The sequence below is a fragment of the Branchiostoma lanceolatum genome, chromosome 4 (genome assembly GCF_035083965.1).
Source record: "Branchiostoma lanceolatum isolate klBraLanc5 chromosome 4, klBraLanc5.hap2, whole genome shotgun sequence".
NCBI classification, from domain to species: Eukaryota; Metazoa; Chordata; class Leptocardii; order Amphioxiformes; family Branchiostomatidae; genus Branchiostoma; species Branchiostoma lanceolatum.
The window spans coordinates 8,594,677-8,609,777 of record NC_089725.1 but is presented as its reverse complement, the minus strand read 5'-3'; the positions used below and the strand labels follow the sequence as shown (position 1 = coordinate 8,609,777).

Here is a 15,101-nt window from a genome sequence, read left to right as displayed (position 1 = left end):
GTCGATCTCTGACCTTTCACCTCACTCTCGTACCCAGAGCTCCGTGCACAAACTGTCCTGGGCACGAGCTTACCTTCCCATCATCCTCTCTTGTTTTGGCGGTGCAGAAAAAAAAGAAAGATCATTTCCCAGCGAAATATGAACCTAGAATTACTCGGTATTTATTCATATTTGTATATATGATATTTTTGATAATGCTAACATTTATGATTTGATATGTTGATGATCTGGCTTTGTTCTCATCGCCTGTGTTTTATTCTGTCTTTTCAGAATCGTTCGGACAGAACTACCCAGAGGTAAGTTCGAGTTGCCCCCCTCCCCATGTACTTGTAGTTTACTGTACAGCTCGCCGTTCGATGGGCTGTGTTAGCCACCTTTCCTGTGTCTAAAACCGTTTTGTGTAACCTAAACTGCCCCTCCCCTTTCTCCGAATAGCTGCATTGCGAGGGGATGGGTTGCAGACCCATCTAAGGCCATGGGCAGGGTAAAATTGAATAATAACGTTAGTATACCAAATCAGGGTCTTTTAAGAAACCAAAACAAAAGACTCGTGACCAAAAGTCGATTAAATCCAAATATACATATAGTACCCCTGGCTTTTACATGGACTATGGCAAATTTCTCTTTGCCATTATAGAATATTACATGCAGCCTCATGTATGAGGAAGCTTCAGGCGTCAAACCTCTGCACGTAAAAGAACCCAACACACTTATCGAGAAGAGTTGGGGTGACCTGGTGTGCTTGGCTAAATATGCGAGCCGTGGCAAAGCTACATTGCACTACTAATACCTACTTCAAAACGCATTATACTTCACCTCAGTTTAAAATAACTGCTTTACCTTTATAAGTGAATAGTTCATACAGTTTGTACCTTCACTAAGTTGTTTTGTTTGTTTGTTTTTCTTTGTTTGTGTTGTACCGGTAAGGACGTAACATCAGTTTTGTACAGTTAGTTACGAGGGCGACCCTGTAGCTCAATTAGTAGCGGCCGATAGCACATTAACAGTTGAGCCTCCTGGTCCCAATTAGTTGCTAACTGGGAGATCCCGACTCGAACCCGGGAAGGGTATCCTTATTGGAGCTGCACCGTCTTTCAGACGAGACGTAAAATGGGGGTCCCGTGTTTAAGGAGGTGCCTTGAGCATGTTGCAACAGCCTCATTACTCAGATGGGTGTGATAATACAGCCTGTAGAATAGTGCTGGGTACCTAAACCCTGGACCTGATCTGGATTGGACCTCACGTTTAGGTTCAAGTCCAAAAATACCTAAACAAACGTCTGGAAACAAGTCCAGACTTTAAAAAGATGTCTCTCGCTTTTACTCTCCTTTTTGTTTTAAACCATCTTAAATCTTCATAAGATCGTGAAATTTGCACTGGAAAAATATGAAAACATTGCCGAAAAATATGAAAATATTGTTTTTTTTTTGTTTATAACTGAACTTTTGTGTTTACTACTGACTGTGTATAATTTCACAAATATAGTTCTCAAGTTGCATGTAAAATGTATGCCAATATTTTTCGCACATATATGCCACAGTTTCGGACCTAAAAGTCCGGACTTGAACCCGAACCTCTGGATCTAAATCCTGAACCTGAACATGGGTTTATGTACACTGCACATAGAACGTTACTAAACTCACGTTTCTTGTCTGTTCCTCTACCAGGAGGCAGATGGGACCCTGGACAGCATCAGTTTGGCCATCACCTGTGCCTTCAACAGACGAGGCACACTGCTGGCCGTGGGCTGTAACGATGGGAGGATTGTTATCTGGGATTTCCTCACCCGAGGCATCGCCAAAATTGTCAACGCTCACGTGCATCCAGTCTGCTCTGTCAGGTGAGAAACCGCCTCGGCCGAAACAATTCAGTTGCTTGATTCTTGAGACATGAAAAGGCATTCTTAAGCTATGAGTATGACCAGTGGTAATAACAGTAAACGTTAGCACTAGTTCAAATTTTACATCAATGAAGGTTAGACATCCAGGTAATAAGATACACAAAGTAATAGTTACTCAAGCAACTGGATATGATTTTGGAAACAGTCAGACGTTTTAGGTAGCAACCACTACGTTCCGTCAGTGACCGAACGAGATTTCTGGTCCAGTAATCATCTCATTCGGTCTCTGACGAAATGTAGTGTGACCTATTCCAAAGCCTATCCAGTTGCTTGAGCAACTGTTACCTTACGTACTTTGATACTTTGAAATAAAAACATTGTAATTATTGAATTTTAGCATTTCTAAAAATTTCAAGGAAATCAAGTATGGATGATGGCAGTTACAATAGCCAATAGTTATACTTATTATCGCTGCCCACCGACGAGTCCATCGACGTTGAACAGATCGTCCAACAGGACCGAAAGGAGAAGAAGATACTTATTATCCTCATAATAAGTTACATTGTATTTTGCCAAGCCATTGGTATATGTGTACATGTAAAGTTGTATCAGAATAGTACAGCAATTCAACTAGTCCATCTGTCTTGCTGTAGTTGAAGTTTTATTCATATATGTCTCTGCCCCCCTCCCCACCCCACCCTCAGCTGGAGCAGAGATGGGTACAAGTTACTGAGTGCCTCCACAGACAACAATGTGACCATCTGGGACGTCCTGACTAGCGACTGTGAGCAGAGGTACCGCTTCCCCTCACCTGTCCTCAAGGTGCAGTTCCATCCACGAGACAAGTAAGTCTGCTTCACTGTTTATTTACCGTAAAATTCCTATTTAAGTACGCACCCCTCCTAACGTACGCACCCCCGATTTTGGGACGGTTGCGGGCCTGACTCGTTGAAACGTTCAGGGGAAAAACCCTCCTAACGTACGCACCCCCTCTCCAGCATTTCGGTGGATAGTTAGAGGTTGACATGATCATCCTTCCGATGATGTTTCCCGACTTAAAGGGTTACTGAGAAAATGTTTCTTGGTAGAAAATGTCAAACAATTAATTATGTATTATTTATTCTTTATTACTGATTGATTGTGTGGTAGCATTCTACACTTCATTTGCATGAAGATGTACCATACTCTCAAGCTGATATGCGATTTTTCCGAGGAAGAACCCCTCCTAGTAACGTACACACCCCGAAAAGTTTAAAAAGTGTGTACGTAAATAGGGATTTTACGGTATCAAACTTCTCCATTACAAAATGAAGGGGGAGACAGATCAGGTGATAATATTAGATCTCCTTTACAAGCTGTCTCCCCTACACAACATACATAAATATGGCATATGAATATACAGATAACAGTAATAATTGTGACAGATGGTCACCAAAACCTTGGTGGAATAAATCTCTTGGTTGTGTAAAAAGAGTCTTTTTATTCAGTGTCTTGAACCAACCTGAAGAAAGTATTCATGGGAGTAATAATTGTAGTTAAGAAATAGAATCTGAATCTGATATAAGTACAAATTTAAACCAAATAGAACGACAGAAATCAGACCATGTTAAGCCCGTTCTGTTCTGTCCCAAAGAGGCCTTTTGTCATTTTTACAGAACAAACTTTGTGGTTGTCATTAAACCTGTTGGACATTTTTAGGGAAATGTTGAGCCAACAAAGTGACAAAATTGCATTATATCCAGAGTCCAGGCCATCTACATGCATGTGAAAGTACCATCAAGTTTAAACATAAATGTACTCTGCTTGAAGACCATTTTGTGATAGGTAAACTAACTGTCTTGATGATATAAACAAACAGATTATGTCTCTCTCTCTCTCTCTCTCTCCAATTTTACGTCTTTAATTCCCCATCATATGGGGGTTGGACATGCTTGCACATGGATGGGGGAGCCCCAGAACTCCTCATCATGTATGGCATAAATATAGAATGACAAGTTGTCTTATTGTGTGTAACTATAATGTTTCCTCTACTTGTTACAGTTCTAGATTCCTGGTGTGCCCCATGAAACATGCTCCAGTGCTGGTCTGTAGGGACGGCGGACACTCCGTAGTTCCAGTAGACGATGATGTAAGGTCCTCTACATATATGTGTTTTTCGTTCAATTTTTTCAGTTACTGTAAATGCAGAAATGTTCGTAGTGGTTTTATGTTCGCGGTAAGCTCATTGCCGTGAACTTTAGACAATTTTTTTCCCTCCTACCCCCTTGTCTATTTATTGTTTCAACGCAAACATAAAACCACCATGAACACTTAATTTTCTCTCTACCGCAATATTAAAACCACACGAACTACAGTATCTGTTATTGCTTACAAACATGTAGTATATGGAGTAAATTCAATGCATGCATGTGTGTGTGTGTGTGTGTGTGTCTTTGTATGTGTGTCTGGGTCTGTGTGTTCTGTGTGTCTGGGTCTGTGTGTTCTGTGTGTCTGGGTCTGTGTGTCTGTGTGTGTATGTGTGTGTTCAAACACTTAACAGTAATTACATGTCATCTTTTATTTCAGTCTGACCTGAACATAGTAGCATCCTTCGACAGAAGAGGAGAGCATGTTTATACAGGGAACGCCAAAGGAAAGGTGCGTTAAAATTAAAACAGGTTTATCTCCTGACACAATGTGACAAAAAGATATTGCTTATCATAAATGTGACTGTAAGTATTATGTATTGTAATGATTTCTTGTCATTTTGTTACCATACAAATTGAAATCACACTATACAAACACATACATGTAGATAGTAATTTGGAACATTATAAAAAATATGAATAACTGAACACAGCTGTACACTGTCCTGACAGTACTGTAAATGCAGAAATGTTCGTGGTGGTTCTATGTTCGCAGTTTTCGCGGCAACCGTTTCACCGCAAACTTAAAACCACCGCGAATATTTTTGTCCAATACTGTAGCGCTGTCTATAGCGCTGAGGCAAACTTAAAACCACCGCGAACTCCATTTTCGCCTTAGCGCAAAATAAAAACCATGCAAACTCGAATGCATTTACAGTATTTTCTGTGGAAGTCATAACGACTCTGTCTTTGTTTTGAAAGGTTACTGTGTTAAAGACAAAGGAGTTGGAGCTGGTAGCATCGTTCAGAGTGACGACTGGAACAAGCAACACCACCGCCATCAAGTCTATAGAGTTTGCCAGGAGGGGCAAGTAAGTTATGATAATGATATAATAAAGATAATGGCTAATTACCCGTGCAGTGGCAGCCAGTGCTGAATTGCTGCAGGGTTTACAATCACATAATACACAACAGATACATATTTGCTGGGTCTGGGCGGATGCCATTCGGCGCCAGCAGGTAACCTCAATACGACTTTCCCCAACCGAAGTCAGGTACCCATTCACACCTGGGTGTAGTGAGGAAAGTCATGTAAAGTTTCTTTCCCCAGGGCACAACATCGGGGTATTGCAGTACTAGTGGTTTGGAACCCAGTGGATTTAGATCCAGAGGTTCAGGTTCATGTCCGGACTTTATACATGTAAGTCCAGACCTGAACCCATGGCGTATGCGAGCTGACATTTTTTTTCCTGTTACATTTGTACATGTAAAATTGCATATTGGCATATACATATATTATACATGCAATTTAAGAACTACATATATTATGCGAAATTATATACAGTCAGTAGTAAACACAAAAGTTCAGACACTTATAAACACAAAAACAGCAATGTTTTCATACTTTTCCAGTGTAAATTTCACGATCTAAGGAAGGTTTAAGATGGTTTAAAACAAAAAGGAGAGTATAAGCGAGAGATTTTTTTTTCAAGTCTGGACTTGTTTCCAGACGTTTAGGTTTTTTTGGACTTGAACCTAAACGTGAGGTCCGGATCAGGTCCGGGGTTTAGGTACGCAGCACTAATCGGGACCTAAGCATTACTAATTCTCTTATCCACCTGGCTACAGCACATTCCTAGTGAACACGGCGGACCGCATCATCCGTGTGTACGAGGGGGGAGAAGTGCTGGCCTGTGGGAAAGACGGAGAGCCAGAGCCCATTCAGAAACTACAAGATCTGGTCAACAGGTGGGTGTTTCTCAACGTTTGTCTTTTCGTCTTTTCGTTATATGATTTTTTTTTGCTGCTGAGCTGAGGTTACATTTTACTTGTAAGTTGTATGCATACTTGTCTTCTATGTAAGAAGAAGAACTTTATTGCACGACAATTGTACATGGTACAAAGTATGCGTTAACATAACACAAAGTGGAAGAATAGAAGAAGACTTAACATCATAATTACAAGTACAATACAATAAGGGCTGGCATACGTTTTCGATATTGTGTTATAATCATTGATTTAACCATTGGTCTCAGTATTTTTTCTAATGTGAAAGCAGTCGTTTAGATACATGTATTTACCTATGTTTGCATTGTAGGGATTGTTGCATTTAAATATGTACTCAAAGCGGTCTGTAGCATCGAGACTCTTAAAACTTGTACTTGTTTCGAGAAGTGCGAATAGCTTATGATGTAAAACATCATAGCTAGAGCATTCCATGTCAAAGTGAAGTGTAATACTACTACTTTACCACCACCGAGCACTATATTCATCTTGTCTTGTACAGAACGCCATGGAAGAAATGCTGCTTTTCAGGAGACGGGGAGTACATTGTAGCAGGTATGTCTTCCGCTTGACTGCATGAAACATTGACAAGTTACATATGTAACAGGGTTAGAAATTTATTTTTCAAAATAGGTGACCTAACCTAAAAATGAAACATTTTAGGTGTACAACATAGAACGAATTAGAATTTTAGCAAAACCTAACTACAAACCTTCCTGCCCTCTTTATATCTTGATTCTGAAATTCTATTATAGCTAACTTTAAAATCCTAAACAAGCTATACATCAAAGTTTTCCTTATTTTTTTCTGACACTTGATTGTAAAAAATATGCTGTTTACTTTTTTGCTAGATTTTCCTAGTGTGTACAACAGTACATTTATGTACGTAACCCTGCACCAGTGCACCCACAGTCAACAATTACAATTGGACAGCTCCAATTTTGGGTTTACAAATGTGCACATGTACCCAGTATTGCAAGCCCCATCTAAATTGTAGATTATGATAAAACCGTGAATAGCAGAACTAGCGGTGTTTGGGCTGTACACATCAATGTCCTTTGATACAGGGCATACCAATGATACAGGGCTCGAAATTCAGTTTTGGAAATAGTTGCACTGGTGCACCCAACCCAAAAAATTAGGTGCACAGAAAGAATATTGGGTGTACCACATAGAATAAAGTTGAATGTCAGCAAAACATGATTACAAATTTTAACGCTCTTAAGAACTTCAATTTGTAATTCTATAGCTAACCTTAAAATTTCAAACAAGTGATACATCAAGTTAAGTACAACAAAGGGTTATATTGCTATTTCTGATACTTACATTTCGAGAATATGATCTGTATTCTTTGTGTACATTGGTGCCTTTACCTATAGCCTACATAACTACAAATATATCTAGGTGCACTGGTGCACCCACTGTCAAAAATTAGGTGCACAGCTCCAATTTTGGGTGCACACAGGTGCACATGCACCCACTATTTCGAGCCCTGTGAATAGTGTGATACAATATGATATGATATGATAAACATATTCTGTTTTTGCAGGCTCTGCCCGGCAACATGCCCTGTACATCTGGGAGAAACAGGTTGGAAATCTGGTGAAGATCCTGCATGGTACCAGGGGGGAGCTACTGCTGGATGTGGTGGTAAGAAATACCTCATCGTCTTATTTGTTGTCCCCAGATGACCCCACGAGGGGCAAAGTAGGGGGGGAGGAGATCCCAGGCTAAGGCGGGCAGGCCTCCAGCCTGGCACCGTAAGACTCAACGGTGGGAGCCGTCACAACCGTGCCAGGCAGGTCATTCCACTGGGGGATAGTGCAGGGGAAATATGAATATTTGTATGTGTCTGTCCTGGCGATGAGTGTTTGTGTTTAAATTGATATGATTATTAACTAGTTTGTAGAAAAAGGTGAGGCGACCGTTCCTCCTCCTCCCTGTTTTAATCTCAGTCTTATGATTTTTCTTAATCAGGCAAAAACAATTATTTTTTTGATAACTACAGACAATTAGTATGTTTGTAGCTTTGATCATTACGGTATGCACATCCAAAACATAGTTTCATTGCAGGCGTATGAACCAAAGTGTTGTATTTTTTCTCTGAGAAAATTAGGGGCAATAAAATTTGATGACATCATCAAAATGGTAAAAACAAATCATATTTAGAATTCTTTTATCTACAGGTATCAGTATTCAGTACAACTACAGTTTTCGCTTAATCTATTAATGAGAGAACAGGAAAGCCAAAGTGTCAATAGGGAGGAAACGGTATTGGACTGGGTTCCTTGGCTACCATGGTTCAATTGTCCTTTTCCTCTCACTCAGAATCATAAGTTTGGTTAATAGCATCTTTCAAGATGTTTCCCATTAAGCCAGTTGTCAGTTGTATATTTTCTATGGTACCGTTTGTCATACAGTGTGACAGATGAAAGCCAAACCAAAAATAGCACCTGTTAAGACCTCCTGTATTCCTTCAATAATGATAATAATAAAACAGAACGTGCTAACATTGAATTAGTATTGGTACAAGTTTAAACTCAATCATGTACAGATATTACGGTGCACGGACTAACAAACTGGAGTTGGGTGGCTAGATGTTCTCATCTTTTCTGTTGAAAGCCTTTCATGTGTTTTTTATGCCAGTAGCTCATTTCAAACTTGTGTCTTTCTTCTTTCCCAGTGGCACCCAGTGCGACCTATCATTGCTTCGGTATCCAGTGGAGTAGTGTCAGTGTGGGCACAGAACCAAGTAGTAAGTACCATAATTGTAACAAAAACTTCAGCGTAACCGTCGGTAAAGGAGGATTGCGATAGCCATTTTGCTAACAGTATACTTGTACTTTCGTGGTGATTTATTTCTACGCAGTGGCGTCGGCGTGGCGTAAAGGTTAGAGCGTTGGACTCAGAACCAATAGATCCCGGGTTCGATACTCACAATGCCCCGACGTTGTGCCCTTGGGAAAGGTACTTAACACAACCTTCCCAGACGGTGTAGTGACGTGCACCGAGCCACTTTGGCTAATCTGTCAAAACATGTGCCCAAAACACACTAAGTCTACGGATTTGGTGCGCCAATGTGCCAAGATCTGCACATTGACATCCACCAAGAACCGTTAAATTATTCAATTTTTTTTATTTTACAGCAAGTGAGGAAAGAAGATTTTCACAATGTTTTACATTAAAGTTAATATGTAATAATACATTTGAAATGCATGTATGTATTTGCAGTGCCATAGATTGAATTGACTGTGGAGAGGTCACCACAAAAAGAAACAAAAAAATGCGTAAATAAAACCACCGCAAAAGTTTCATGATTTACAGTATAGTGTATACAAAATCCTGGCCAGCATGTTGACAACTTTGCCCCCCTCCCCACTGTTCGCTGTAGGAGAACTGGAGTGCCTTCGCTCCCGACTTTAAGGAACTTGATGAGAACGTGGAGTATGATGAGCACGAGAGTGAGTTTGACATCGAGGATGACGACAAGTCTGTAGAGGAGAAAGAAGGTGAGCATCAAAACAATTGTCAGATCATACATGTAGTACAATAGACCTCTTTCCAGTTACGGCGGACATTTTGAATTCCCAAAGGTCAGCTCGGGGTCATGCACCAAAACGAGGCAGTACCTGACCCAGTCTATAACCTGTAATGCCAGTTATATCATCTTCGGTGGTACATTTCGCCCCTCTAAGATGAAATAATCTAATATATGTGCCTTTCATTTGTAGAAAATATTGTTGTAGACATTTTGACTTATTTTGGGATAAACTTTTATTCGTTTCTCACAGTTTTTGACGTTTTGGTGCATGACCCCAAGCTGACCTCTGGGAATTCAAAATGGCCGTAACTGGAAAGAGGTCTATTAGTGCTGCATACCTAAAGTCATTTTCAGGTTCAGGTCCGGATTCAAGTCCAGAAGTTCAGGTTCTTGCTGGACTTACATGTACCAGTATAAGTGTATGACTTAAAAGTTAGCTATAGAATTTCTGATTGAAGTTACTTAATCTTATGTTGTGCACCCAAAATTTGCACCAGTGCACCTCTTCCCGAAATTGAATGCCGAGCACGTGTAAATGAGTACCTTAGGGACATTCCTCGGATAGGACATTAAACGGAGGTCCCGTGTTTCCGAGGAGAGTCACACCTCGGCCACGTTAAAGAACCCACCTCACTTATCGAAAAGAGTAGGGGTCCTTCACGGTGTGTGTGGATTATATAGAATCTGTCTGGCTATGCAGCTTGTACTTTTCAGTACAAACCTGGTGTGTTATGAGGCGGTTTACCGAGTATGCAATACAAACAAACAAAGAAACAAATAAACAAACTCCTTTTCCAGGTGTGTGTGGTTTATATAGAATCTGTCTGGAAATGCAGCTTGTACTGTTCAATACAAATCTGGTGTTACGTTTACCGGGTATGCAATACAAACAAACAAACAAACAGACAAATACGTTGATGAAAGTTAGACATCCAGGTAGTAAGATACGCCAAGAATAATTACTCAAGCAACTGGATAAAGTTTTGAAACAGATGTTTCAGACAGCATCCACTGTCTTTCGTCAGTGACTTTCGTCAAAACTTTATCCAGTTGCTTGAGTAATTATTTTTGGCGTAAACAAACAAATAAACAAACTCCTTTCCCAGGTCCCGAGGAGGAAGATGAGGAGGTGGATGTGACGACAGTGGACGCCATCGCAGCCTTCTGCTCCTCAGATGAGGAGGACGATAACGACAACTCCCTCCTGTACCTCCCCATCACTCCTGAGGTGGATGATCCCGAGGAGGTCGGCTGGGGGCCTCCCCAGGAGGTACATGGACTTTTATTAGGAACGTTGGGGTGGGGCAAAAGGCCACACCAATTTAATTTCTTGGTTAACGGATTTTTATCTTCCAAAAAAAAAAATTTTAGAAAAAAAAATCATTTTCAAAAACTTTTTTTTTTTTTAAAATAAAAATCCGTTAACCAAGAAATTAAATTGGTGTGGCCTTTTAGCCTGGTAGCAACCGCTGGGTACATCTTTTCGGTTGCTAACCATGGTGGTTAGCAAGCGAAAATATTGAGCCAGCAGTTACTGCAGAGGATGGGACCTGGCTAATTGACTTTAACATCATGTATCATTTTCAGCAATCGCTGTCTAGTGAAAGGGGGGGGGGGGCTTAGACTGTACAATTTACAATTAGGGAGTGATGCTACATTATTTTGAATATGTAAGCATCCATTTTTTTGTCTAATTATTTCAATGACGGTAGCAGACTTAGAAGAAATGACTTGAAATGTTTGAGTGACAGCCCCTAAAACCTTACGAAAATAATTTCATCAGGTCGGTAGAAAATCAGACGCTGGAGTTTTCTTTTTACACAACCGGTACAGTCTCACCTGCTGATGTTTTGGTGTCTGTCAGACACCTTCTTCAGAGCTTCTGACTGGAGTTCTGCTGCTACTTATGGTCTCATACCTGACTTACTCGGCATGTAGATGCCCAAAGAATCCGGGCTAAAACAGGGCCTATAGCTAGAAAGCGTGTGTTTAGGTGGATCATAAATTGCCTTTTATCGGCCCCACCTGATAGAAAAAGAATTTGAGATGAAAGCTTGTTTATTACTGTCAGGATTAGGTAGGAAAGTTTTGTCAATGATTCCGAGCGATAGGTCTGACGTGTACGCATTTTGGCACGAGTGCTGCGGTCAGCCGCTGGCGTCAGCCGCTGGCGGCACAACATTGGCCCCGTGCGGTTAGTAGTTACTTGCAGTTTAAATTGCGATAAATATTGTTGTCTAGGTTAGATTTGGGTAAATATTTTTTTATTGCTTGACGGACACGTGTGCTTCCAACAGAAAGCAAAACATCTTCAGAACAATTTGCAGTCATAAAGTTGCATATTATAACATGGATTCCAATGGGATAGCCTAATTGCCGTGTGAGACCTTGAAGCGGGGAGAAGCAGCACTCAGAAGCTCTGAGCAAATTGTCTGAGAGACACCAAAACGTCAGACATTACCGGTTGTGTAAAAAGAAAACTCCAATGTCCTAGCCCCTAAGACCAAAACCATTTCCCTCCCCACACAGCAACCCCCTCAGGAAGAGGCAGTGGAGACCAAGAAACGCTCCCACTCCAGTCACCAGGACGGCGCGCCGTCTCCCAAGAAGAGGAAGGTGAAAACCTACGATATCCATCTCCATGACGCCCCCGCAGATGGTCAGTAGTTATTTATTAATATTCAGATTTACCACATTTTGTGGAAGGATTGACATAACACTGGTGACCATCACCTTTTCAAGATGTCAACCCAGTCCAGACTGTATGGATTGTAAACAATAAAGGTGAAGACACATCTACAATAATGCTAAGAAGGCTGAGGCTATTGACAGGAACCTAATTTTTCTTGCACTGTTGACAGGAATAAATCTGTCTGTACTGTGGCGTCTAGGTGGCGCAGTGACTGGGTGCTTGGCCCAGCACTCAGAGATGCTGGGTTCGAATCCGGGGTCCTCTGATTTGTCCCGTTAACATTGTACCCTTGGGAAAGGCACTTTGTATGATTTTCCTCACTTCACTCAGATGGAAAGGAGTACTACCTAGCTTCAGCTAGGGCAGCCCCTCGGATAGGACGTTAGATGGAGGTCCAGTTTTTGAGGACAACCACACCTCGAGCATGTTAAAGAACCCACCACACTTATCAAAAATAGTAGTGGTCCTTCCCCGTGTTACTGGATCAGATACATATTCCATTTGCCTATGGTACAAAACGTAGGTTAATTTCCATCAATTTGTCTGTTGTCCTTGCAGAAATCCACCCGCTGTTGTGTGCCAAAGGTTCAGAAGGCAAGGCCAAGAAGAAAGCGGGCAGGCCCAAAACTCACAGCAAGGTGGGCTCGGGCAAGTCCAAGGGCACACGGGGGGCGGCAGCACTGGCAGACATCACATCGGGAAGGGTCAAGGACCTACCGGACAGAACAAGCTCTGGGACAGAAGGTACATTTCTGCTTAGTGCTGTGTATCTAAACTCATATTTGAGTTCAGGTCCGGATTCCAAGTCTGGAGGTTCAGGCCAGGACTAAACCTGAACCCATAGCATATGTGTCCTAGTATTCGGTTACATGTAAAATTGCATATTGGCATAAATTTTACATGTAATTTAAAAGATACACATGTAAAATCATATACAGTAAATGGTTAACTCAAAAGCTCATTAATAGATACAAAACAGCAATATTTTTGTGTCTATATAGCTGGCTCCACCCTGGTGTGAATGGGTACCAGACTTCGGTTGGGGAAGGTCGTATTGAGGTCACTTGCTGGTGCCAAATGGCAGCCTCCCAGACCCTTGCGACAGTTCCACAAAGTGCAAGTGTGGAGCAAATATGTATCTGTTGTGTATTATGTGATAGCAAACCCTGCAGCAATTCAGCACTAGCTGTCATTGCACGGGTAATTTCTGACCAATAAACCATTACTACTATTAATCTTGTTTCCGTTTTCTGCAGGTAAATCTGAGGGAGTGCTGACCACAGCTGATTCCATGGACAGTCAGGGTGAAGGGATGTTAGTGTCTGACACTGTAGCAGTAGAGCAGTGAGAGGCAGCAGCAACGTCACCCCGACCAATCGATCGCTTTGAAACTCAGATTCGAATCAGCCATGACCTGACAAATTGCCTCCTAGTTTGCTTTAAGGACTAAATCTAACAAAACAAACTCACCAGTGAGATGCTGGAAGGTGTCAGCTTTTTAAAAATGTGTTCAGATTGACAATTTTGGCCTTTTAGAAACGATACAAGCTGATCACGATTTAACGTTTGAAAACAATTTGTTTCTACTACTTTTCTTTAAACGTTAAGTCGCGGTCAGCTTCAATCATCTTTTAAAAGCTGACACCTTCCAGCATCTCACTGGCGAGTTTGTTTTGCCAGATTCAGTCGTTAAAGCAACTTAGAAAGCGATTTGTCGGGTCGTGGCTCGAATCTGAGTTTCAAAGCGATTGATTGGTCGGGGTTTATGTTGGTTTAACACCCACTCTGCAACTTGATTGTAAATGATACAGACTTATGATATTCTGTGTGTGTCCAACATCTGATGCTTGGGAAATGAAATTATCCTTAAAGTACCATGTTATTCGGAATTAAAAATTTATTGTACGCACCCTATTATTACATGTAGTTCAACAAAACAGTTTATAAGGAATGCAGTCAATACACATGTATGAGATAATTTCCTTTGAATTTCCATGTACATACACCTATTGTCTTGTAGCTTTTTTTCGTGATGTGGGAAAATATGTTTTTAGTTTTCAGGCGCTGTCTAGTTCTGGGAACTTATGTAGATGTACTGTTACATGTAATACTTGTACATAGTATGGTATCTTACTTACATTAATGTGTAGTTGTTCAAATAGACACTGTACAACTTTAGCAAACTTAAATGTAGAAAACAGATCACCAGGATATTGGTTACAGAAACAACAAAGGAACTTTACATATTCAATTACATATTATTTGTGTTGTAAATAAAGTATTTTAAGACCTTAACTGTGACGTTTATTACCTTTCGACAAGAAGAGACCACATGCCTACAAATATAAAATTCTTGGACGCAACCGGAAACAAATTGTTTCCTTAGGCCACAGCATGTAAATTTTATGGATGACATCCTCTGCAGACTACAAATTTAGTGCGTGTGGGCGAAAAAAAAAACAAATCGGGCCAAAAAAACGGATATCCACATTTTAAAACTTGAATACCATAAAGCATGTAAGAAGAATTGAAGTGATAAAACATGGTATTACAACCAACAAGTATTTTATCCCTGTATTTAATAAAACAGTAACTAACACTGATGTCAATATTAGAATTATTGTGAATTTTGATCCACGTTTGTACATCACATTAAGAACGCAGAGACAAGGTTTCCCGTACACTGGGCACGGGAGTCTCTTGAGTCATGCGGCAGACTGACTGTGACTAAATAATGCTGGCTCTGCTCACTTCGAAATCACCATTTCTATTTGTGCAAAATTAAAGTAAGAAAGTTAGAACATTTTTGCAATGGAACTGACAGACGTTTGAAACATATTGCCCTGTTTTAGGTATATTGACCATTGCCAAGGGGTAAAAAAAATGTTTTTATTTCAA

At 40.7% G+C, this 15,101-nt stretch overlaps 1 protein-coding gene across 1 annotated transcript; it reads left to right on the top strand.

The window, feature by feature from the left end:
* The first annotated feature begins 53 nt into the window (after positions 1-53).
* LOC136432424 (retinoblastoma-binding protein 5 homolog) lies at positions 54-14,498 on the top strand. Its single transcript, XM_066423698.1, has 16 exons — positions 54-157; positions 271-296; positions 1,668-1,840; positions 2,545-2,685; positions 3,881-3,968; positions 4,406-4,477; positions 4,948-5,057; positions 5,815-5,934; positions 6,473-6,525; positions 7,520-7,620; positions 8,654-8,725; positions 9,362-9,479; positions 10,618-10,781; positions 12,041-12,170; positions 12,762-12,947; positions 13,460-14,498. Exons 1-16 carry the CDS (start codon positions 139-141, stop codon positions 13,549-13,551), a joined length of 1,665 nt encoding a protein of 554 aa, XP_066279795.1. The 5' UTR covers positions 54-138; the 3' UTR covers positions 13,552-14,498.
* Positions 14,499-15,101: the final 603 nt, after the last annotated feature.

What these genes read in the sequence shown, in the direction of transcription:
- LOC136432424 (XM_066423698.1), top strand. An exon ending in CATCCAGTCTGCTCTGTCAG is followed by an intron (nt 1,841 to 2,544) that starts GTGAGAAACCGC and finishes CCCCACCCTCAG; the next exon opens with CTGGAGCAGAGATGGGTACA. An exon ending in TGTGGGCACAGAACCAAGTA is followed by an intron (nt 8,726 to 9,361) that starts GTAAGTACCATA and finishes TGTTCGCTGTAG; the next exon opens with GAGAACTGGAGTGCCTTCGC.